This window comes from Drosophila subpulchrella, unplaced genomic scaffold (assembly GCF_014743375.2).
Source record: "Drosophila subpulchrella strain 33 F10 #4 breed RU33 unplaced genomic scaffold, RU_Dsub_v1.1 Primary Assembly Seq354, whole genome shotgun sequence".
Classification (NCBI taxonomy): domain Eukaryota; kingdom Metazoa; phylum Arthropoda; class Insecta; order Diptera; family Drosophilidae; genus Drosophila; species Drosophila subpulchrella.
Genome location: NW_023665577.1, coordinates 11,238,545 through 11,263,272, shown reverse-complemented (window position 1 = coordinate 11,263,272; position 24,728 = coordinate 11,238,545). Strand labels below are relative to the sequence as shown.

At 43.1% G+C, this 24,728-nt stretch overlaps 1 protein-coding gene across 4 annotated transcripts in view; it reads left to right on the top strand.

Moving 5' to 3' along the window:
• Positions 1–24,728, top strand: part of LOC119560845 (hemicentin-2) — an 80,950-nt gene that overhangs the window by 48,109 nt on the left and 8,113 nt on the right. For 2 of the 4 annotated variants that reach the window (XM_037874499.1, XM_037874502.1), the window contains exons 9-14: positions 123–286; positions 1,950–2,108; positions 4,383–4,556; positions 5,257–5,370; positions 6,594–6,627; positions 7,887–8,121. In XM_037874499.1, the coding sequence (XP_037730427.1) occupies positions 123–286; positions 1,950–2,108; positions 4,383–4,556; positions 5,257–5,370; positions 6,594–6,627; positions 7,887–8,121 (880 nt within the window). Of the gene's footprint in view, positions 1–122; positions 287–1,949; positions 2,109–4,382; positions 4,557–5,256; positions 5,371–6,593; positions 6,628–7,886; positions 8,122–16,998; positions 17,273–24,728 lie in introns of those variants that run through there. The other 2 variants (XM_037874501.1, XM_037874500.1) reach the window with 2 other exon arrangements.

Sequence of the window (24,728 nt, the reverse complement as noted above, 5' to 3'; positions counted from 1 at the left end):
ATTATTTTTTCCCCATTTCTAAGTTTCTAATGAAATGAATGATGCATTAATTAGTTACAACTCTGATTTACACACATCGCTTCTTTAACGATGATTTTATCGTTCTCTTTCTTACATTCCAGAATGGCCCACGGATCCAAGTACGTGGAGCGGGGCTCCGAGTCCAGATTGGTCATCGACAACGTCACCTACGAGTACCAGGGCGAGTACGAGTGCCGGGCGACCAGCTACATCAATGGCCAGGAGCGGGTGGCCATATCCGATCCGGTGTCGCTCCAAGTTGTGGGTGAGTTCCTATCTGCAGAGCTTGTATCTGCTGTGTGTGGTGTGGCCATAAGAACCGCAATGCCACGAAATATGACGACAACAGGGCAGGGTCCGCCACTTGCATGTTCTCCACCTGACACGCACTGAATCCTCTGCGATCCAGCGAGGCACTGCGGCATGGATTTGCCAACAGAGCCACCGGAATGGAAAGAGTATCACGGGCTAAGGGAACGGTCCATGTTTGCGGTCATAAATCTGCATCCCGGCTCTCTTTGCTTTTTTCGATGTCAATTTTAGTCCGGACCGGGCTAAAAATGGAGACCAGTGTCATGGAGATGGCCAGCATGGCCACAGAGAAGGTGACAACGCAACCGGATAAAAAAAAAATGGGGGAAACAAACGTATTCCCCCTCGGGCTACTCATTTAAGTCCGCCCCTCGTGCGGCTGCCGTGCAACTAATGCACACTTAAAACAACTAACAAAACTCCATTAAAAGCTGCAGCCGGAAAGCGCCTGCAAAACATTTTAAGCGCTTGCGTTGCCACCTCCTCGTCGCCTTCCCACTTTCCCGCTTTTCCGCTTTCCCTTCGATTTCCCTCACATTTGTACCATAGCATACCATACCATACAATTTCGCGGTGGCTAGCAACTAGCAACTGGGCAAAGGACTAAACCAAAACGTAACACAAAATCAAAATGAACTTATGACCGCAGCTCCAGCGGAAAAAAAATGGAGCTGCAACTGCCGAGGGCGAAAAACTGGACAGCAAACTGGGCGCAAAAAAAAAGAAAGAACTCTAAAAAAAAGAGCAGCAAGAAATATTTAAATTTAGTGCTGAATACCACAGCACGTACATAATTTATGACCAACCAAGGACACGAGCAATTTAGCAGAGCCGGGGACCAAAAAAATGGACAAAAATAAACATGCACACGAAAAAAGTCCTGGCCACATCTATACATATTAACGTGTGTCTATGTGTGTGAGAGTGTCAAGTTACTAACAAACTAACTAACTAACTGCGACTGAGTGTCAAAAAAAAAGGAAAGCTCCACTCTCTCATTATTGGACAATAACGTACCTCAAATACATAATATGTGTTACATTAATATATTTTAGCCTGATTTAAAATTGCAACAAATTGGACTTAAACGCGTAGAGTTCAAGAACAAATAATAAATATTTCTTGAGCTTGATTTAGAAATGCTCTTGAGTATAAAATATAATTGATTACTTGGGAAATATAATAATAATTATTATTATTTAAGCGATTATGAATGTAACAAAGAAATAAGCATATTTTGCGTTTCTTATATGCATAATTCTCATTTACGATCCCTGATATTCAATTAAAATTTGTTACCTCCTTTGACACACACAGATTAACTTAAAATTGTGAGTCTTGAGCAATGATTTCACTTCAAACGTATATGTAATACATAGGGTGAGGACCAATTTGTTTTAAATTCCTTGCCCATCCAAGTTCCGTTCACCCTTAAAGCAATTGAAACGGCCGCATCGGGTGGTTGAACTGCACCCTTTGGCCACTCTATATAATTATCTTCGGCTGTGCGGCTGGGCGAATGCGTTGCGCCACACCAACTCAATTAAAAAGTCATCTGGCCGGACTAAACGCGACTCCTTTATGCATTTTTCACCTTGTTTCCGTTGTCCTTGCAGGTGCCCCCCAGGTGCTGCGCCTCCATCCATCCCTGCACACCGTCTCCGTGAAGCGAGGAGAGTCGGCCACCCTGACGATGGTCGTCTGTGCGGATCCGCGGCCACAGCGCGTCGCCTGGGAATGGGGATCTCTGCGTCTGGAGGCCGGCTCGGGCATCGGTGCGTATACTTGTTTGATAGGCAGTTACCGCTCAGCGCTTACCATCCGCCCCATTGGCCCGCGCTAATGGTAATGCAATTAGGCGCTGGACTTAGTTTTGCCTACTCGGAATTCAATTAGCGCCGCTTTACAGGATGCACAACCATTGCTGCTCGAGGGCTCATTAGATTAACTATTCCAGCAAAAAGGGTTCGGCATTAGAGCATTTGCACAATTGCAAGTCGCGCCGGGTTGTTCCGCAAATCAAGACAAATTACATGACCGAATGGAGTCAGAGTCGGACAAGAAACTGGCAGTGTCATGTCCGATGTTGGAAGGGAGGGGCTTCGAGGGGGGTTGCCTCGGGCAGACTTCCCACGCCTGTCAGCCGCCGGTAATCCGAGCTTCAACAGACAGGCAGCACACACAACCCAGCTCATTTTCCAGCTGAAACTCTTTCGGGATGAACATCCGCCAGCAGATGCAGCTGCATCCCATTTTCCCCCTGTATTCCTCCGTTTTCCTGAACTTGAACTGCATCCCCGCCAGCCAGAGTTGGCCATTGTTGCCACCATTGATTACCTGATTTAACTTTACCAGAAAATTGTTAAATTAAATAACTTATTATTAGCCAAGTGCTGGCAGTTTTATTTTAATCGAAATTATAATACTTATACAAGAGAAAATATTTATAAATACTTTCGATTTGTTCAGGATATTTCCAATCAATAAATTTAAACCCCTTTTTAATAAGTTCCATATAAATATATAAGCCTTTAAAAGACTTTTGAAAAAGAACTAATAATAATTTAAAAAAAAGGTTTACTCTAGGATATATTCGGGTATTTAAAGACGTAAATAATAGCCCAAAATTATGAATATAATAATATATTCACATGATATTTATACCCGTTACTCGTAGAGTAAAAGGGTATACTAGATTCGTCGGAAAGTATGTAACAGGCAGAAGGAAGCGTTTCCGACCCCATAAAGTATATATATTCTTGATCAGGATCACTAGCCGAGTCGATCTAGCCATGTCCGTCTGTCCGTCTGTCCGTCTGTCCGTCTGTCCGTCTGTCCGTATGAACGCTGAGATCTTGGAAACTATAAGAGCTACAATACTGGGATTAGGCATGCAGATTCCTGAGTTTCCTGCGCAGCGCAAGTTTGTTTCAAAAGAGTGCCACGCCCACTCTAACGCCCACAAACCGCCCAAAACTGTGGCTCCTACAGTTTTGATGCTAGAACAAAAATTTTAACTGAAATGTATTGTTCTCATCAATACCTACCGACTGACCTAAAAAAAAGTTTGCCACGCCCACTTTAACGCCCACAAACCGCCCACAAACTTCAAAAAATCGTAAATATGAACGCGGATATCTCGGAAAATATCAAAGATAGAGAATCGAGATTTCAGATTTAGATTCCGTAGGCTTGAGCGCAGCGCAAGTTTATTACGCGAATATGCCACGCCCACTCCAACGCCCACAAACCGCCCAAGTCTGTGGCGCCCACAATTTTCATGGTAGATAAAAAATTTAAACTGAAATGTATTGGTCTCGTCAATACCTATCGATTGATTTAAAAAAAAGTTTGCCACGCCCACTCTAACGCCCACAAACCGCCCAAGCCTGTGGCGCCCACAATTTTCGTGCTAGATAAAAAATTTTAACTTAAATGTATTGGTCTCAATACCTATCGATTGATTTAAAAAAAACTTTGCCACGCCCACTCTAATGCCCACAACGCTTAAATCTGTCTACCGCCGGTAGGTGGCGCATTTGCTGCTTGCATATCTCCATTTTCCTTTGGTCCCTTTAGCTGAGTAACGGGTATCTGATAGTCGAGGTACTCGACTATAGCGTTTTTCCTTGTTATATATACTTCGCTCAAGGCAGATGTCGATTCTATGTATAGCTTTATAAGAAAGAAAAAGTAGCTGAGTTGGCACCTCTGGCCCAGGGTCTGTGGGTCGCATTATTCTTCATTTTCAGCTTGTCTGCCCGTGTCCATCCTTGGTCGTCCTTCGTGCGTGTAATCCTGCGTGCTTTCACTGCCACTGACACAAATCAAACGGGGCGCATTCCCGTCCAATCCGTTCTTCGTCTTCCTGGGGCCCTTTTTCCGCGCCCAATGCTAGTTAGCCCATCGAATCGAATGATTAATGTCGGCCGCCGACAAATTGTGTGCAATTCTAGTGCAATTACTTAGCCCACGAAAGCCAATTCGCATTTGCCATTCGCAGTAACAAGGACTCTCCTGTTTTTTTTTTCTTCTTCCCCCCTCCGCAGATCGCTTCCGGGCCGACGATATGCAGCCGGACACTCGGGAGGACTGCTACCTGTCCACGTTGCACATCCTCCATGCGGACGAGCACGACTCGAGGCCCTACTACCTGGTGGTGGAGAACGAGCGGGGCACCGATCGTCATGCCATACACCTGATTGTGGAGGGTACGTTTGCAGGTGCATAGACTTTTCTTTGATTTTCTTTGCCCCCACCCATATCACTCCACCTCATAACACGAACATTTCACACTTGAGTTACACTCCCTGCAATCATTTCATACTCGCGCGTCTCTAGCACTTACAGAATTACATTTTGAAGTAGAACTTGATTGGTAAATTCTAATGTTAGTAAGTCGCAACTTAGAGATAAAATGTTAAAAAATGTTTGACTTGTTGCTAAGCTTATTAGTTAATGAACTACAAAATTTAATTAAATTATTAAGAATAATTTCCAAAGACTCCGTTTAATTCCAATTATTCAGTTGTTCTTATTACAAAACACCATATCATATTGCAGATTATAATTGTTCTCCTAGATTGATAATTAGATTTACCAAACTAAAAACCTTTGAGAATAACAATAACTAACCAAAGCTCGCTTGGATCTAACCGATGTAATATTAGGATAGTCTTCTTTTGAAAACTCACTAAAGATATCGTACAAAAAAGGGCAATCATTCCATCTAACCATAATCCTAGCTTCGCATCCCAACGATTTTAATAAAAATCAATCGCACGTGCAATATAGTACATGTATTGCATAATATATCTTGTACATATGAAAATGAAAATTCCCCTTAATGCTTGCATAATCAACACCACCACCACCACATCGAACACCCAATCGTGTATCGAATCGTATGGAATTTCCGGACAGAACCCTACGAGATGAGCTATCTGATGGGCGTGGCCGGGGGCTGCATGGCCGCCATCCTTCTGCTGGTTTGCCTCTGTATCTATGCGATCAAGAGCAAGAGATGCTGCTTCAAGGGTAAGTTGAAATGGGGGAAGTCCCCGTCCCCGGAACTCTAGCATCGCAGCCGTATTAATTGCACACCCAGCACCACCGTCAAGGTTGCGACAATTAAAACTTCCTCCTTGATTATGGCGCCTGTTTCGCCAACACCTCCACCCTGAGCAACCCAATCCAAGGCAACCCCAAGGCCGCTGTCACACTAATTGCAAAAACACAAAAACTTGCCAGCTCACAAAGCATTGAAATGCGAGAAGGACGCGGTCATGGCGGAAAAAATGGCAGCCAGGATGGATGCGTCTCTTTAGCGCTTTGTGTGTGCTGTGTTGGCTCTTTTTCCTATTTTTTTATTTTCGCTTTTTTCCCATTCTCCTTGAAACTCGAAACTCAAATAAATCTCATAAAATATTCATTAGCGTCCAACGCCTGCGGTCAGTCTCCGTTTCCTGTTTCCCTTCTGCCACCCCAACCCCCTGTGCACACAAAAGGGTTAAGGGTTTCCAGCCAGCTTTTTGTTAGCTGCGCCAACATTTTCATCTCTCCTTTTGGTGGAAGAACATGGCTTTAAGCCAGAGCTCGCTGCCTAATTAGAAATCAAAACGCAGACAAAAAGGCGGTGAAACTTTTTACAATTGTAAAACAATTTGCAAAGGAGCAGCGGGGGGAAACTTTGCCATTGCTCAAGGACATTTGAAGCATTCCTGCACTCGGGATATGCTAAACCCATCCCATCCCATCATCTGTAAACACTCTCCAGGCGCCCAGTTCCCAGTTCCAGCCACCTAATCGCAATTTCTCAGTTGTCAATCAAGCTGTCAATTTGACTGGCTGACTGACTGCTGCAGCTGCCTTCCAGTTGTCAAATGCCGTTTGACAGATCTCTCAAGTGCGACCCGATACTATATGTATCCCTGGCTGAGGAGCCTGCCTTCACCCCTTCGGTATCCATCAAAATTTGCAGCAACACCTCCTCGGGAATTCACACGTTCGTCGCAATCAATAAGTCCTTGTCTCATTTATCACGGCTCCAAGGGCGAATTTCAAAAATATATCCCTCTGTCTAGCTGTCTGTTTGTAAATTGCCATCGGTATTTTCACAGCTAATTTCTACTATTTTGCAAGCAGCCACACAAGACCACACCCTTCGCAGAATAATGGGCGGAATTTATATTCCTGAATATTGCAAACTCTAATATGAAACTTCCCCTTTCTCTTTTTCTTTCACTTCTCGCATGGCACAGGTTCCACGGGCTATAAATCATCGGATAAAGACAGGTAAGTTGAAGCGTAATACGTACACACCCTTTCCCTACCCACACACAGTACTATATGTAAAGGTATAGGGGTAGTCGAGCCATAGATAAATGACCATTTTGATATATTTTTATGCAGCCGCATCCTGCAGCCAACAGGTGGCGCTGGCGTGCCAATTTATGCGCCCCTACTGGCCGAATACAGGAACTCGACCACCCATACAAACGCACACGTACAGCATTGGAACAATGAAAAATGTTTTCCACTGTTCGTGCAAGTGTGTGTGTGTGGGGCACATAAAATATTATACATTTTTCATATATTCAATATATGCACCGACGAACAACCATTTTTGTTTTGGCAAGAACAAAGCAGAAATACCCTTTCACAAGGTCGAAAAAGTGATTCAATTGAGAAGGGATTAGCTCTATAAAGCGGATTTGATGTATATTTATATTGTTACAGGATAAAATTGTTATTGGTATTTTAAAGAACATTTAAACCATACCTTGCTATTCTCCACAAACAATACTTTCTCAGAAACTAAACATTTACCTTCAGATCATTGGTTTAAAATATTTTTTAATACTGAATGAGATTTAAGGGGCTGCCCATTTGATGTTCATAAAACCCAATTTGAATAGCAAAATACACAGCTGAAAGGGTATTTCAATAAATTTTTGTTTCTAAAAGCAAATTTAAAAGGAGGAAAACAACCTATCGCTCATTGTTGTTGCTAGCCATAGAACCAGAACCTCAAATATGAGTTATGAGAGGTTGTTTGGCCATTCACCGCTCTTCATCCTTTTGTTTTCCTAGTTTAGGAGTTTGGAATTACTATATTTTGTTTATGAAACCGTACACATGACAGTGTAAAGCCCCATCAAATGGATCAATATGGAAAAGGAGAACGGAAATGGATTTAGAATTGCCGTTCCAAGTACGCTTTTTGACCACATTTTCACAAAACTCGTTTTGTAGGCTGAATTTGTGCGCCAATCTCGAGAGCAAATTGATGGGTTCGGAAGGCAGGGGGAATATCTAATTTCCTAAGCCCCAAGTAAACAATTGCCTGCGGCCAACCAAAGGCAGCGACAAAAACTAAATAGATATTCAGATATGCTGCTAGAATACAATTTGCCAATCAGCGATAGAAGGCCAAGAAGGCCACCCAACCACTTAGCCACCACCCACAGACAATTGTCACTTGGGCAAACAATTTTCGATAACGATTTGGTATCCCCTTCTAACTTTTCCGTTTCCTTTCCGTTTGCCCGCAGCGAGAAAGCTGATTTGAAATCACGCTCGGATAGCACGAGTGGCCCCCAAGGTGATTCGATTTACACCACGCCCGCGGGCTTCCATCATCACCAGCAGCAGCAGCAACAACAGCAGCAGCAGCAACAGCAGCAGCAGCAACACGCCGCAGCAGCAGCAGCAGCGGCCCTACACGCCGCATCAACCCAACATGCGCAGCAACAGTACCCGGGACACGGATCGCCGGAGGCAATGAAGGTACGCATGGCTGCAATGATATTACAACCGCCCACTAGGGTCTAGCAGGCAATTGACACCACTAGCGAGTCCAACGAACTGCTAACGCCACATGAACAGCAACACGAACTGATAGACCAGACCAACCAAACGACCCCAAACGAACAGAGACTTGATGACAGCAACGTAAGCCACAATAATAACAACCACAAAACCAGTTCCGCATCGACTACTGCCCTGACCAATAGCGATAACAACAACCTAACCACCTCAGAGGTGGCCAAAAGTGACAAGACCGATAGTAGCAATAGTGAGGGCAATAGTTCGCTGACCAGCAGCAAGAGTAGCGGGATCAAGCGGGATCTGGAGAACAACATGAACAGGGAGCTGAAGCCACCAACGGCGCCCAAGCTGCTCCACCTGAATGTGACAAGTGTGGAGCAGGAGCCAGATCCCCTGCCAGTGGGTCCCCTGACGCCCGAGGAGACCCAGGTGCTGCTCCAAAAGCTGAGCATCAACAATCCCTTCTACCGCTTCCGCAAGCAGAGCAACTCCTTGAAGGAGCTGCGGCGGAATGGAAAGGCAGTTCCCGCCTCGGTCCGCTCCCGATCCGAGACGGATCTGGGCCAGGTCAGTGGACAGCAGTTGTTACCATCACATCAGCAGCAACAGCACAGTGAAGCCAAAGTTGTAGTTGTACTAGAGAGTAAGCAGCAGCAGGAAGTATCCATAAGTAGGCCTAGGAGTAGCGTTAGCCTTAAGACTAGATCCGTAAGCAACCTGAGAAGCCCCTCCGCCAACCAGACGGCGGGGGACAGCTCCACGGTGATCACGAATCCCTTCTCCATATTCCACGACGATGAGATCTTAACTTTAAGCGTGAATACGCGTCTGAGAAGTGCAGGGCATGCTAGGAATTCAAGACCCCCAAGACCCCAGGGTAGGGGCTTGAGGAGACTTTTCGAGTCCAGTCGTAGTCAGAATCCCCCCTCCGAGCATCACTATCTGCATGGAGTGCCAGTGCGGCGCTTTGAGCGGCAGGACTTTGACAACGATCCTGGGGATTTGTTAGGTGGCAGAAGGACGAACACATCCAGTGGTAAGCCCAAGCGATCGAGGGCCATCTTCAAGCAGCTGTCCCTGAGAAAGCTGCACCAACGAGGAGGAGGAGGAGGTGGAGTGGAGGAGCCACCTTCGCTGCCCAAGCTCAAGCTGAGCTATCCCAACCGGACGCACAGCATCCAGAGCATGAGGGCCTCCGGCGCCGGTGGCTATGACATCCAGCACACCACCGCCTACCATCCGAGACTTAACCACTCCACCTCACCGGTGACCAAGGCCAATTACTTTGAGCGACTGCAGGCCAAGACGCGTCAGGGTATCCAGAAAATACGCGACAAGTGCCGGAACTTCAAGGCTTCGAGCGGCGGGGAGGGAGGCTCCCTGGGCGGCTCCGAATTCAGTGGCTTCCACACCCTGGCCAAGGACGAGAGCTTCCGCTTCATCAGCGATCGGGCGCACATCTCCAGCTACGAATCGAGATGCAAACAGGCCACCATCTACAAGAGCTACAAATCGGAGATCGATCTCAGCAAGAACCTGCACTATCTGGATGCCTATTTGGAGCAGAACTTTGACCACCAGCTCAGCACGACCAAGCAATCGGCCCACTCGGTGGGTCGGGTGAGTGGAGCCCAGCGGAGAGCTCTGGCCAAGCAGCAGCCCGATCCTGCCCCAGAGACGCCTCGTCGCCCCAGGCACAAGAGGAGTCAGTCGCAGGCGGCCAACTATGGTGCTAACTACGAGAACCTTGGAACCCTGCCCATTGCGTCCAAGTCTAAACCGAGAAGCTCTGCCCTCAACTCGGACTCGATGAGCAGCTCCGACTACGCCTCGGTGTTCAGTGGGCCCACAACAAACAACAGGCAGGAACCAGGAGTGGAGGAGGAGGCCAAGGACTTTAAACTGCGCTACGAGCACCCGGACAAAATGTGCGAATACTACTTTGACAACCTAACGAGCTATGCTTTGGCTCTGGAGGAGAGCGAGGACTTGCTGCTGGCGGAAAGCGCGAAATCAGCGAGATTCTTTTACGACGACGAGGAGGATGATGATGAGGATGCAGCCGGAGGGGCGACAGAAGGATTGGTTGACGTGGATGCGGAGGAGGCGGCTGGTGGAAGACCGGATTATATGGCACGCGACATACGCATTCGCGTCAGCGTGAACGAATGCGAAGACGCTGATTGGCATCAGCCGGCGAGTGCGACATCCTATAATGAGAATCTGGCCGAGAGCACATTCTACCAGTCCCTCAATCAGCATCTGCAGCGCCAGGAGGCGCCAGGCAATGACGTCGTGGGGTTGGAGGAGCAGAACCTCCTGGTGGGCGGCGAGAGCTACCTGGAGCACTTCCAGCGACAACGAGGCAGCAGGAACTACGAGAGGGCCTATCCACGGGGTGAGCTCTACGGATTCGGAAGGAGTGCCGGCGGAGAAGGCGGGGAGCAGCCGGATGCGGCCAGACAGAGGAGGGCGGACCTCATGGAGGCCCACTATGCCCGCAGCTATCAGTCGGGGGGCAGGAGCCAGAAGGGCAGGCCGAGGACCCAGAACCATGGACTGCAGATGGAGATGGAGCGACAGCACGCAGCAATCCCGGCTGCAGCAGCAGCAGCAACCGCAATGCCAGCTGCAACAGGCAGTGTCATCAATTTGGCGCTGCCGGGACAAAGCGGGGATGTCCTCTATGCCACCAGCAGCAAGCAGCAGATAACGATGGCGACGCCAACCACAGGGCCACAGTTCCATCAGCCTAAGCCAGAGCCGGTGGCATTGGGAGGAGCAGCGATGGGAGTGGTAGGAGTAGCAGGAACACCAATTGCAGCAGCAGCAACATCGGTCCCTGGCAGCTCAGCCGGAAATGCAAACAATCGCTTTATGCTGGAGAATTTGCGCAAATACTATGCGAATCAGCAGCAACACCCGCCCGCGCATTCGGTCAACTCCTCCTCGCTGTCCAATTCCTCCTCGTCGAACTCATCAATGTCGCAGCAACAACTAAAGCTCAATCTGAACCTGCAACCCACCGCGCCCAAAGTGCAGCAACAACATTTGGGCAACCGCCGAAACTCTAGCACCTCGAACGCCTCCTCGACCGCCGACAACTTCGACACCTTCATAACGTTGCGCAATGCTACTGGAAATACGAGCACGGATTATATGGCCAAACAGCAGCACCAGCAGCAACATCGTCGTGGCAAGCAGCAGCAGCAACAACAGCAGTCCGTGCCACTCACCTCCGCCCTGAACTATTACGGACACGGTGCCACGCCCACACTGAATCCCGCCCTCGCCTACAATGGCAAATTAACGGCCACCGCAATGTTGTCACAAGTAAATTTAAGCAGAGCAGCCGCTGCCGCAGCAGCAACATCGTCCAGTGTAGCGGCAGCAGCAACAGCTGCCCCACTGTTGCCGCATCAGCAACATTCGAGGTCCACGTCCAAGGGAGAGGGCTTCATCCTCGAATATGAGTGTTAGCCCCCGATCGGAATGTTCGAGGGGGGATTGCTAGTTGTTTCTTTCTCGTATTTGTTTGCCTTGCCAAAAATTACAATTACAAATTGGCACATTTGCTTCTACGCTGATTAGGACTCGTGTGTGTACAGATAAAGAGTATTGTAATATATGGAGGAGGATGTAGGAGTTTAGGAATCCCAGCCAATTATTCGTATCCATATCAGAGGGGAGATGGAGGGGATAGCTAAATCGTTTGCATAGAAAGATGCTTATCCACTGATTATGTTAGGAGATAAATTAACGTAAACTACGACAATAATGCAACAATTCAATTAAAATTGACAAAGATATCGATTATGGATAACGATAAACAAATAGCGAACATTTATTAGTCACAATCTTAGCGAAGGACACACAGACACACAGATTGAAGCAGCATAAATCAAATTTATAGTTAAATCAATTAAACGTTCTCCTAAATGTATGTGTATGTATCTCCGTAAAGTGTATATGAACGTAAGCGACCCATACTGTATACTGCATCCTATGAGAATAACGAATTTTCCGAATGTACTTCAAACTCAACTTGAATTAATCGCCGGCCCAGTTTTGTCGTTCTGTTATTCATTTAACAAATCAAAACTCGTGCAAAGTTACTACACAAGTGCCGTAAAAATGGTACATAGCTATAATTATATATGCATAACTCGTATTTAAAAAGAAAGTTCTGCTAAAGAATCTCTGGCCGAAGTTTGGGGAATAAACGCTGAGCTTCCAGTCGATTAAACGAACCGAAAAAAAAGCTTGCTATTCCGATTATTTTATTAAGCGAAATTGATTGGAATTAAAAGGGTTCTTTGAGTTATTCCCCTTGTAAATACAACTAGCTAGCCTGGTGAGTGCCATCAGCGATCGCTCTTAATGAGCGTACAGTGCGTATGCGTAATATTTTCTCATTACACGTCTGAGTGTTTGGGAGTGTGTGTGTTCGCAACCACATAAATATTTGTACAGCGGCCGAAAACGGAAACTCACGCACACACTGGAGAGTCACAAACATGCCGATTGCTTTGGGACGACGGCGACGCGCATACACATATAAAAAAAAAGAGCCGAAAGAGAATAAAAACGCGCGGGCAACGCGGCGTATGTGCAATGTATTTCATTTCCATGCCACAACGCCGTCTGGGGGCCTCCATGCAATTATCTGTGTGCGCGCAATTTATCTCATTTGCGGTTGAGTTATTTCCAACTGCAGCAAATAATACTGCCAGCCAGCGTCCAGATCGCATTGGTGTGTTGCCTTATTTTTTGTGCTCCAGGACCTCCCCCCCCCCCTGGCACCCATCGGAATCCATGCCCCAACCCATCTCATATGCCGCAACACACTTTTCCGCTTAATTTACTGGCAGGCGGCAGCTGCCTTCGCTGCATTGTCAGTTGACAACAGCAATTGCTGCATAATGCATGCCCAGGACTCTGTGTAAGTTCTCCTGTCAACGTCCCTGTCCTTTCCCCGTTTTCCACTCTCCACTCTTCATCTGTATGTGTGTGTTGGCCGGGCTTAATGCCCCCGATGCCGCCTCAATGGCTGTTTGCCCACTCGCAACAATAATAATTCATTGGCTGCTTTATGGCTGACCATCAACTTATCGGCACAGTCGCCGCCCATTGCATCTGTCGCCCTTCGTGCAACATATAAATTAATAAAAGTCAAATTAAAATTACACACTTTGATGACAACGTGGCATTGCGATTGCAATGGATTGGGGGTGGGCATTAAGATGGGGATGATGGACGGGTATCTTATCATTAAAAGCGATCGTTGATTTGTACCTCAACTACAAAATAATATGTGTTGCTAGCAAGTTTGAATTCGATTATAATCGTTATTCTAGGTTTGAGTATAGGCCGATTAAAACTGAGTAGGTAAATAAATTTTCCATATCAACTAACTTAAATACTCTTTGGCTTATAGAACAGGAGAACCCCATTTTAGTTACCGACTGAGGACAGATCCCGAACAATTACCGATACCAAGTACAGACCACTCTCACTCGATTTGAAAACCTGTGTTCATGACAAGAACTGCCGCCAAGCGTGCATTTTGTACAACTTGAATTTTTTCCACCTTTCTATATATTTCTATATACTTATACACATATATACTTATATAATGCCTAAGCCCTATGTTCGTGTGTTTACGTTTGTTTACGTTTAAGTAATGCAAGAAGAAGGAAACCAAAACAAAAATGATTACGATAATGAAATGAGAGGCCCCTGGCCGACTTTACTTAAGTACGATATATATATATATAGCATTTTCTACATCACACACACATATATATATATATATACAGTACCTATTGATACATACAGCGTATGTATGTGTAGGTGATCTTGAACGCATTCATTATGTTTTACGTTAACATGCTAATGCTCATTTAGTTTACATTATGTATATGTATGTATAACTTATGTTAATGATGTTACTACTACTACTACAAATACTACTACCAAAATTTATTCGATTCGATTAGTTTTCCTTTTCGATATGAGATTGAGATTCCCGAAGGTGCAACAACTATATTGTAATAATACTCGAAACAACAACTAAAAAAAAAAAAAGAAAAACCAAACAAAAATACCAAAAGTACTATATACTCTACACCAAGCGGAATGTTTTCCTTGCCCGCCCCTCAAAAGAACCATGTAAAGCATTAAATCAAAGCAAATAATCCAGTAATCAGTAATCCAGTACTCCAGTAATGCTGTAATGCTGTAATCCAGTAACCAACTGTCTGTGCTCGATGCATTTTGTGCAACTCAAAACAATTCCAGTTACTCGTACGTTCCCAAACATTTTCGGTTCCGTTCGGTATGTTTTCCTTTTTTCGGTTTCGGTTTCTGTCACGGTTTCCATTTCTATTCCTGTTTTTTGTACCCATTTCCGTTTCCGTTTTCGTTCGCATTTGTATTTGTATTTCAATTTGAATTTATATTTGTATTTGTATATGAATTTGTGTTCTTGTGTAACCGTCCAACACACTTTTGTATATGACAGTGTTTAGCGGCAAGAGTCATGCGATGCGAGTCGGCATTGCGAATTCCATAATCAAGTTTTTATTGCCTGCTTTTGGGCGCGCGCGTGTCGAAAATATTTACACTTTCATTTTTTTGTCCAACATGCAACGTTTGCCTGTCGTGTGTTTGTCTGCCTGCTTGTTTGATTAACAACCTGCAACACGTTTTGGCCTTATCTTTTAGCCCTTCTCTTTTGCGTTTTTCATTCTGACCATTCTGTTATCCGTTTTTTCTTCGGTTTTTCCTGTCTGTTTTTATTTGGCTCTTGTCTTAGCTGGAACGCAGCCAAACTGAGAATGTAACCGCAAAGAATGTGAACTGCTATAACCTGATTTTTGTGTGTGTTTTACCAAGTCTCCGTATATATCTCTCTGTCTCTCTCTGTTTCTGGCTAAAACCTTATTCGTGTTGTTCTTATTATGATTTTGCCTTGCTTCCTGCCACTCGTGATTATTTTTATTGCTCCAGGTACATGTGTACTTACATCAGATTTTACTACTTGTTTACTACTTACAATATATATTATACACTTTGTATGTGCCTGTGTGTGTGCGTGAGGTCCTCATTTCGTTGCTTTGCATTTTGAACTATATACTGTATCCTGTATCCTGTGTGTGTGTGTGTGTTTATACCAAATTTGATCCGAAAAGTTTTCTTTGCGTTTTAATTAACCACAGAAGGCCGAGCAAGCTGGCAGACGGATTGAAGACGGCCGACAGAATAAGGCCAGAATAAATACCATTATCTTGTGCATACTTCTGCATTTGTTTGCGCAGCGCTCCCCAATGGGAAACAAAAGTCATAAATAAAAGGCCCAGACACGCACCACAAACTGTCAGTGCATAAATCACAAGCAACTTGCAACTGCTGGCCGACAAATGGCCCGAACCGAAAACTTTTGGCCCATCCGTCTGCCAGGGCAAACATTTCCATGCAATTTGTTAAGCGCAGCGTAATTTGGCCAAATCAACTAAACGCAGCCACTGCCTCGATTTAACAATTTCACGCGCCTTTTCCGCCAAAACCCAAGTTTCAGTTGATTCAGGCCAATCTGGTGGAGTAGGAAAATCAGCTGTTGAACTTGTGCTAATCGCATAATCCAATTAGGCCAATGCCACAACACTCTCTGGTGCACAGTTCCACTTGCAACATATTCCTGCAGACAGCCTTGAGAGCCACTTACAGAGCTTCAAAAATTTCCCTTGGTTACGCAATGCCAAATTAATGATTGAGTCACTGACTAACGAGTTGGCCAAATCCGAATCCACTTCAAGCCATCTCTTTTTGGCCAGCACACACCAAGAACACCCCCGAAAAAACACACACACACCATCACAGGCACACACACGCATGAATGCACTCGAAATGCTCACCTTCACAAACGCAAAAGCACCTTTCTACACCCACAAGAAAATGGTTTAGGATCCCAGCAAAAATATAATCTTAAATTGAAATTAACTAAGAATTTTCCAAGGACTAATTAAATTTGATGAAGGATGCCATTCAGTTTTTCCCGAAGTGAGCTTCAATCTTTCCACTCACGAATACCTCTGCACACTTCACGCATAATGGGTTCAAACGAGTTTTAGCGCAATTATGTCAGTTAATTACAAGCAATTAGGGTCGCAGATGAGCTCTTCGATCCATTCTGTCATCTCCCAATAGTCCGAATAATTCGCAGCGAGGCGCAAACAAATCAGAGAGCAGTGCAAATAACAATAACACCATTACCACAACAGCAATCATCATAATGCGCAATTTTAATAATTTCATTCCGCTGTCAGTCATAAAATTGGTTTGCATTCATGGTGCGGCAATAAATAAATGCGTGTATTGCGAAACGCCATTCTCTTTAAAATGTATTCGCACAGAAAATAATTAAAGTCAAATGGAAAAAATGTAGCGAGAAATCTTTTCATTTAATTAATAAAATTAATAATCACGCGGGATGTATGGGAAATCGAAAATAAGAGCAAATGAGCCTCGTTCATATTACAATTATCGTATCTTTCACCCCGGCACGTTGTTTAATTTTCCGTCAAGAGTAACAGAATGTCAAGAGTATTTAATTCCGTTTATTTGCCAACCTCATTTGTATGGTATGATCAGCGTTTCCCATCTGTGTGTGTAACCAATTTTCGGTTTAATGGCTCTGAGCTTGATTATTTGTTTTGATTTGTATGTTAAATGTTCTTTATATACCTACTGCCACCACACCTTTTGTATTTTGTGTGTTATTTTTATACCAAACTAAGTATTAAGCCAACCCACATTTATCCCCCTTCCGTTTAGTTGAAGGTCAAAATATACGAAACCGAGCGTTTGCAGACGCCAATTAGAATTCAAATAACGAAGTCGGGCCAAAATCTGGCTGGGTCTGTGCCCAAGGACGAGAGCGATACTTGATCCGAGTTGAGCCCCCCATTAAATGCAATGTATAAATGTATGCACCTCGTATTAATTTACTTTTATGTACAATAAATTTATTTAATTTAATCTTAGTTCTTATTTTAGCAAAAGCAATTGATTTTGTTTGAATAAAATGAATCTGATTTTTGTAATCCCATTATGTTTTCGTTTTTCATTTATTTATACTAACTAATGCAACTCCAACGTTTTACTCACCCCTTGTCGAGTTTAATATCTTGCACCAAGTTCTTAACAGTTTTATTTAAGTTGGGAAGGTGTCCCGTTTTTGAGATTGAAGTAACATTCCCTGCAGGAAATATATAATTTAATATTTGAATCTTAGAAAAAGGAATTGGCTTCTAAAAAAAAGCAGTTCTGGCTTAGAAGATTTTACCTATTAGTTTAAACCACATAAAATTCATCTGGAGCTTAGGTAATTAACCCCCAATACATATCCCCATCGAAACGTATTGAGAACTCAATAAAGTATTCCCTATGAAAATGCAGAATTGTCTTGATCATTATTTGATAGTAGTAGAGAATCTTGAATTACCGTCCCTGCAGAAAAAGTTAGTTTAACTAGCGATTAGCTCTATACTCTTTACTCCCCTCTCCCCAAGAACCTACCAACTCACATATGTATGTAACTATTTAGTTTTAAATATCCATTATATTCCCATTTTTCGATCTAGCTCTGTCTCGTGTTTGTGGCATTTTGTCTATTTTGTTTGTACTTCATTTATAGCAAATCTTCATGGAATTGTTTAAGCAAGAAAACTGAAACAAAAAGCCGGCAAACAAATAAGTTATATAAATATTTATACAATAATTATTAATAATGCAGAGCAAGTAATTTATAGAAAATGCGAAAAACAAATGAAAAAAAAATACATAAAACAAAAACATACCGATGAGGAGGGAAGACAGCATAAGTAACACATTATGAATGAAACAAATTTATAACGAATAAAAACAATTTAATTGCGAATGCGTGTGTGCGTGTTAATATTTATTCATACTCGTATTCACATGTATTCAGTTTTGTGTGCCTTAATACTTTTTGCAGTTGAGTTTCCCATTAATATTGCATTGGGCATTATTATTAATATTGATTTCGTTCATTGTATTCCCACTTTGTCGCTGTGTGTGTGCGTGCGTTAGTATGTGTGTGTGCCATGCCTTGTGCAAACGTTTGGATAATTTTCTCTTTGTATGTATGGATGGATATGGAACAATAAAACATTTTTTTCCCCACCGATTTTTTTTTATTTGAGTTCTGATTTATTCATGAGAGCGCAGAGCTCTCAGTTTCCCCCCCAGCACCCCCCCTCCCGACCATCGTTATGAATTTTTTAAAGCTCTGCGCGCAGTCTACCACTCACTACCAACCATCCATAGTTAGTTGATTGAAACCTATACTTTTTACACACACACCGCAGGCAGTTTGTTGACTGCCCAGCCTAGTAGATATATCCAATATACATACGAATAGATTTTGGATCTCATCAACTGGCCACGCCCCCAAAAACACCGCCCAACCACACAAATCAAAAACACTCACTCACGATCAGTAAAACACCCACACTAACCACTCTTGGCATATGCTTCAATTCGAATTTGAATATGACTTAGAATGCGAAACTTTTTTAAGTAATGTCTGTGATTTGTGTTAACCGAACTTAGTACTAATCATTCACCAATTTCCACGTATGAGATTCTTTCAAGCAGTTCCGAAACAACAAGTGAACGCCACCGGAAACAAGCAAGGATTCATTCGACTAGAGAAAAGCATTCAGAATCGAGAACATTTAAATCTAAAAACGAATTCTTCCGAGAGTCCTGCAGAAGTATTTACAATTTTTCAGTTAACGCCCAGTCGAAGCTTTTAAAGAACATTCGAAGTAATTTTGGTTTAAGTGTATTTTAATTTTCTTTACGTGGACTTGGTGAGCAAACCCCATCCAGCCAGAAAACCCCTCGTCTTGCTCCTCTCTCTCTCTCACTCTCTGTCTCTTGTCTCTCTCTCTATATATATTATATAACGCATACTTGTAAATTGTTTAATTGATATGGATTGATTGATTGATGACTGACCTTGAATATATATATATATATAAAATCCACCTATACGACATGTATACCTTATATTAATGACTATGAATATTTATGTAAAGGATTACCTTTTACTTTCTCTTTTGATGAACTTTCGATGATGTAATAATAAGCGAATGAACTGAATTGAATTTTTCCTTTGATATTTATACCTCCAAGCATACACACACACACACAGTCACAGCCGCAAAAATACATACCAATATACAAATATATCTCTATACGTATATATCCTGCCGGAAGTTGCTGCCGTTCGTTCCTCGTTCGTTCGCTCGCTCGTTCGCTCGCTGATTGATGATTGATGATCGTGGTTTGCCAATTACAATACTACCTATAATACTACCTATATATATCCCCCACACACTCTACAAAATTTCGATGAGCTGAGTCATGATTTGTTATGTGGTGCAAGCGGCATTCGAACGTTTTATTGGAGTTTTACTTTCAACTCATTTTCGTTTCGATACTTGTGTCCAATATATCTACATATACACACTATATATAAATAACTATTAACCAACCAACCGATGAATTATCCTACAATCTAGCCACTAGTGTACGCTTCATCCAGTGCATAATGTAATGTTAAACTGAATGTCTTTCTTGTGATAATCAAAAAAACAAAAAAAAAAGATAAGTTCCAAAAGAAAAACCGAAACTCTAACTCCATCTAAGACAACACACCACCTGTCCGAAAAAATGCAGACTCTGGAACACTTGAAAATACACCCCGAACACGGCATTCCACACCATTTCCGAACCTTTGCTCCCCGATCATGGCACACACTGCGCATACTTGATATTAACAATTCGCCTAGCTGCACCACCACTCTCTAGCTATCTCTCTCTTGCACTGACGCGGAACAGATGCCACTGAAAAACTCATTATAAATTAATTAAGCAAGCAATTAATAATTTCACGTTCAATTTAAGTTTGTAAATGAATTAATGTTCCCCCCCACACCACCAGTATGTACCACTAGCATCAAAAAAAGAGACAAGAGCAACAAACAACCGAAACTAGCAACACCACGCCCCCATAACCCAAAAAACCACGCCCCCTTTCCTAGAACCCCCCAGCACCCACTTTACTATACATTTTTTCAAACACTTTTGTTGTCATAGCCTCTAAGCCAGGCATAATTACCCGTGCATTTTAACACCCTTAGCCCCTTAGAGCTTCAGATGTGCACCGCCTCGTTTTCCTCGCACCCCCAAAAGTAATTTACATACGGCAACAACCAACTTCGTTTTAGCTCTTTTTTTCACTCTTGTTCCCAACTAGTTGGAGAGAGAAAAAGTTTTTTAAATGTTCGTACATACTTTTTTGCGTTTCAGTTAATTGCAATTTCAAATATTTTAGCTAGCAAAAAAACCTTTACATAAATTGACTGAAATTGAATTAAGCATTTCACCTGCGGCCATATATGGAAATTATAATTTTGCATTATTATTATTATTGTCCATCTCTCTCTGTGTCTCGTTTCTGTCGCCCGCTCGTTGTTGTGCTTTGTTTGAAGCTGTTTTTCTGCATTGGCCACGTTTATTTCGCCTTTGTTATCAGTAATTATAAGTTTTCTAGTTTTAAATTAATTTCACCAGACTGTCTCTCTTTCTCTCTCTCACAATATCTGCACAAATATTGCACACAAAAAATACAAAATACGAATAAAAAGCTCGTTGCACTCAGCACCAATTTGATTAAAACTTTGATATAACATTAATAGAGTAGGCATAAGAGATTTTCCAGCTGGAAAAGCGCCTTGTGAGCTAACAAGAGAAAGGCAACGTCTTTCAGTAGCCAAAAAAAAAGCGTAAGTACGGGTGAAAGCAGCCGAGAGGAATTCCATAAATAACGCATTCTCTTTAACATTCATCTCAAGACGGGGCTTAAGTGGGAACCGACCTGAATACGGCCTGATATGATTTATTCCCCTCGATAGTTGACTCCTACGTCATTGCCTTCTTATGGCCTCGTTATGTGTGAGCGCTGAGCCCTTCCTTCAACAACGCTTTAATGGCTCATTGCCTTGACAAACACACGTCGTCGAACCCTGGACATACGGACAAACAGACGGACTGCCTCGAGTGGGGAAAGAGCCCATAATGCCCTGGCATTAATTTTATTACATCTTTTGCTGGACTTCTTGGGCGCCCTCCCACGTCATTTGCCTGCTGCCGCTCGAGAGAAGGGAAAAGGGAACTCGGAAAAGGCCGGGAAAATTATTATCCAATTCAATGGAGACGAGCCGTAGCAATACTCTATAAAGCTCATTGAAAAGAACACATGGGTTATTGTGTTTATTAATTTTTTATGTAGAACATCAAATCAATTTGAAATAAGTGCATTGTCTGTACTTTTTTTAGAACACTTTTGCTTATTTAATTTAGTAATCAAACTCTGATAGATAAATATTTTTATCAATAGTTTAATTTAATTTAAATAAATTAAAAATAACTTTAAAATGACATAACTATTTTTTCTTATAAATATTAAAAAAATATGTATCTTATTTTTTTTATAAAGTGTTGAACAAGTAATAAAAATGACGTGCTAGCGAGTATTTTGAGCAATTTATTACTATTATCTCATATTGAAAAAAACGAAATTTTTAAGAACATCTTTCAAGATATCCAAGGGGAAAATGCAGTTCAGGGCTCCGGCATTAATAAATTGTATTATTTTTATGCTCCGTTGTTTCCGCCAGCAAGATCCCGAGACTTCGTCGCATTTGTCGGGCGGCATGCAGATTTTATTGTATTTCGTTATAAGTTCAATGCACCATAAATTTCCCAAAACGGATTTATGTGTGTTGCACTCCGGCCGTATCTACGGCTTTCTCTGCTTTCTCCGCTCTCCTCGGAGCCGTAATTTATTGCGAGTGCATTTCCGCTTCGAGTTCATCGAGCCAGTCGATGGCCGTCGCCTTAAAGAGCTTAATTCGGCCATTTTGGCAATGAGTTCTGTCTGAGAATCAGAAAACAATTTGAGTGCCAGAGCCAGTTTACTTCTTCCGATCGGATTGTGCGGCCAGGCCAGGCCACAGGCCACGTGAACAAAACAACTCGGCGAGGAGACCATAAATTCCTGCAGCTGGTGCTGCAGTGCAGCCACTTTTGACACCACCGCCCACATTTTTCGCCGCCTGCTCCTCGACCGAACTAATGACAAGCCCCGCAAAATGAAGAAACAATGCGCGCATAAATTACCCTCAAGGCGTTGCCCGAAATTGCATAGCAATGGCTTGGAAGCGAAAACTAAACGCAGTGGGCAAAAAGAATCTCAGTTGACAGAAAGGGGGGGGAAAAGCGTAGGAAAATGGCTGGTGCAGTGGGATTAAGGAAAACAATGGCGCATCAAATTACGGCTAACAACAAACAAACAGCGAGTCGAACTCGCCTTGGCAGACAACTGCCACGCCCATCGACCGAACTTTGCATTGTCGTGGTTCGGTTTTTGTTTCAAAGTGCCACACGCCGTATACGCAATTTGCTGCCATGTGTTTGCGATTGTGTGCGAGTTAGTGTGTGTGCTTGTGTTGTCTATTGTAATTTGGCGCTATTATTAAAAATCCTTTATGACGCCTGGCAGCAGCAGCAGCCGCTCAGATTTCAGTAAACGCATTCTGTGCGCTCTAATTGCGCCATTAAAAGATGACAAACAAAATCCCCCAGACTCCAGACTCCTGACAACAGATTATTCCGAAAACCTCCTCCCAGAGTCTGGAATCTTCTGCTGAGCCGCATATTCTGGTTCGAGACGTAGTCCCTGGTCTTATAGGGCTCCGAAGACAAAGGCTGGGAACAACGGCGCAAGGCAAAAGGCATTTAATATGCTTTTTATGGGTTGCCGTAGCTCTACTCTACTCCTTGGACGTTTTTTTTTTTCGGCACTTTAGCGCGGATGTCATAAATGGCATGGCATCCATGGAAAAGTAAAGTTTCCGCCGGCTGTACCACTATAAATGTTATTTATGTGTGCGTGCATGGCTCTGTGTGTTTTACAGGTGCATTTTATTTTTTAATATGCTCCGGGCAAACACAACACATGAAATTTGAATTTTACGGGCTCGGCTTCCTTTTCTTTTTCACTTTTTGTCGGTGGACCAAGTAAAATAGTAAATATACACAACTAGTGGCCGTACAACTAACTCAAACACCCGCCTTCCTCGACATTTTAACCTTTTGGCATCATCGCACCCGCACACCTGTGCGTTGATGGTGTACACTGTGTGTGTGTGCTTAACCTGCACTTAATACAGTCACTTTTTGCGCGGAACTACGATTTTAACGTTGGTCTAACTTTTTGACAATGTGACATTGACATGGAATTAGCGGCAGGAAGATTATATTCCTCGTGGCTTATGGTTTGCAAACATTTTAAAAAGATTGACTTACTGAAATGTGCTTTGTAAAATGTATATGGTTGTAATTAATAACTGTTAGAGCTAGCAGAGAAATGTTATTTGGTTGATTATTTAATAAGAGTAGATCTTTGTTCAACATAACGTTGTTTCCCAACCTAATTTAAACATGTATTCCCCGTTTTTCAAGACCAAATTTATAGGGATCTCTAAATTTAACAGTTTCTTGAACCTTTTCTAAAGTTGCCTTTAATTCCAGTTGAGAATTCAAACAAATTTTGAAATAACCATTGATTATAAAAGCAAACTAGCAAAAGACTGATGAACTTATTTCCGTTAACTGGCCATCCCTTTTGAAATTCCCCAAAAACCGCAAAAATGCCGTGTTTGGATTTCCCTTTTGCCCGTGTTTATGCGGCCTTATTGAAAAATTAAACTTGTAATAAAATTTAATGAGTTGGCGGTTTTTAATAAAAAGCAGCAACGCCTTAACCAACAGAATACCCGCAATTTAAGCGCAAATTTGTGTTCATAATCACAATTTTGGTACCTTTTTTCTCTTTCCTCTTCCTCTGCGGTAATGACCACACAAAAATTTGGGGCTTAGCCTCGACCTCTAACTTGCCGTGGTGCGTGCAATAAAAAGTAACGAGGCTGTTAACATTAAGGCAAACGTTTGCCTTTCACTTTGGTCAAGAAGTCAGACGGAGCCAGGCTGAAACAAAAAAAAAAAACGAAAAACGAAAAAGAACCCACAGACAGGCAAGTGAGACTGCGACTGAGACTGCGACTACGAAGCCCCGACTCATCGACGTTAAGTCGGGGCGTTAATATTTAAATTTATATTGCGGCCGTATTCTCTGGTCACGGCAGTACCGTACCGTTCGGCCATCAATTCTGCGTTTAATGCCTGCGCAAATATTTGCGCAATCAGCAAACAAAACAAACGCCGGCCAACCGCCGACTGTCGACTGTTTAAGCAAAGCAATTGACCGTTGCCCAGGACACTGGTACATACAGTACGTATATATATATAGAGGGGGGGAATACCTGGTAACAGGGCGGCGATGAAAGCGACACGGCCGCAACTTGTATTTCCTGTTGACCCGTGTTCGTGTGCGACGGAAGAGCGGAAGT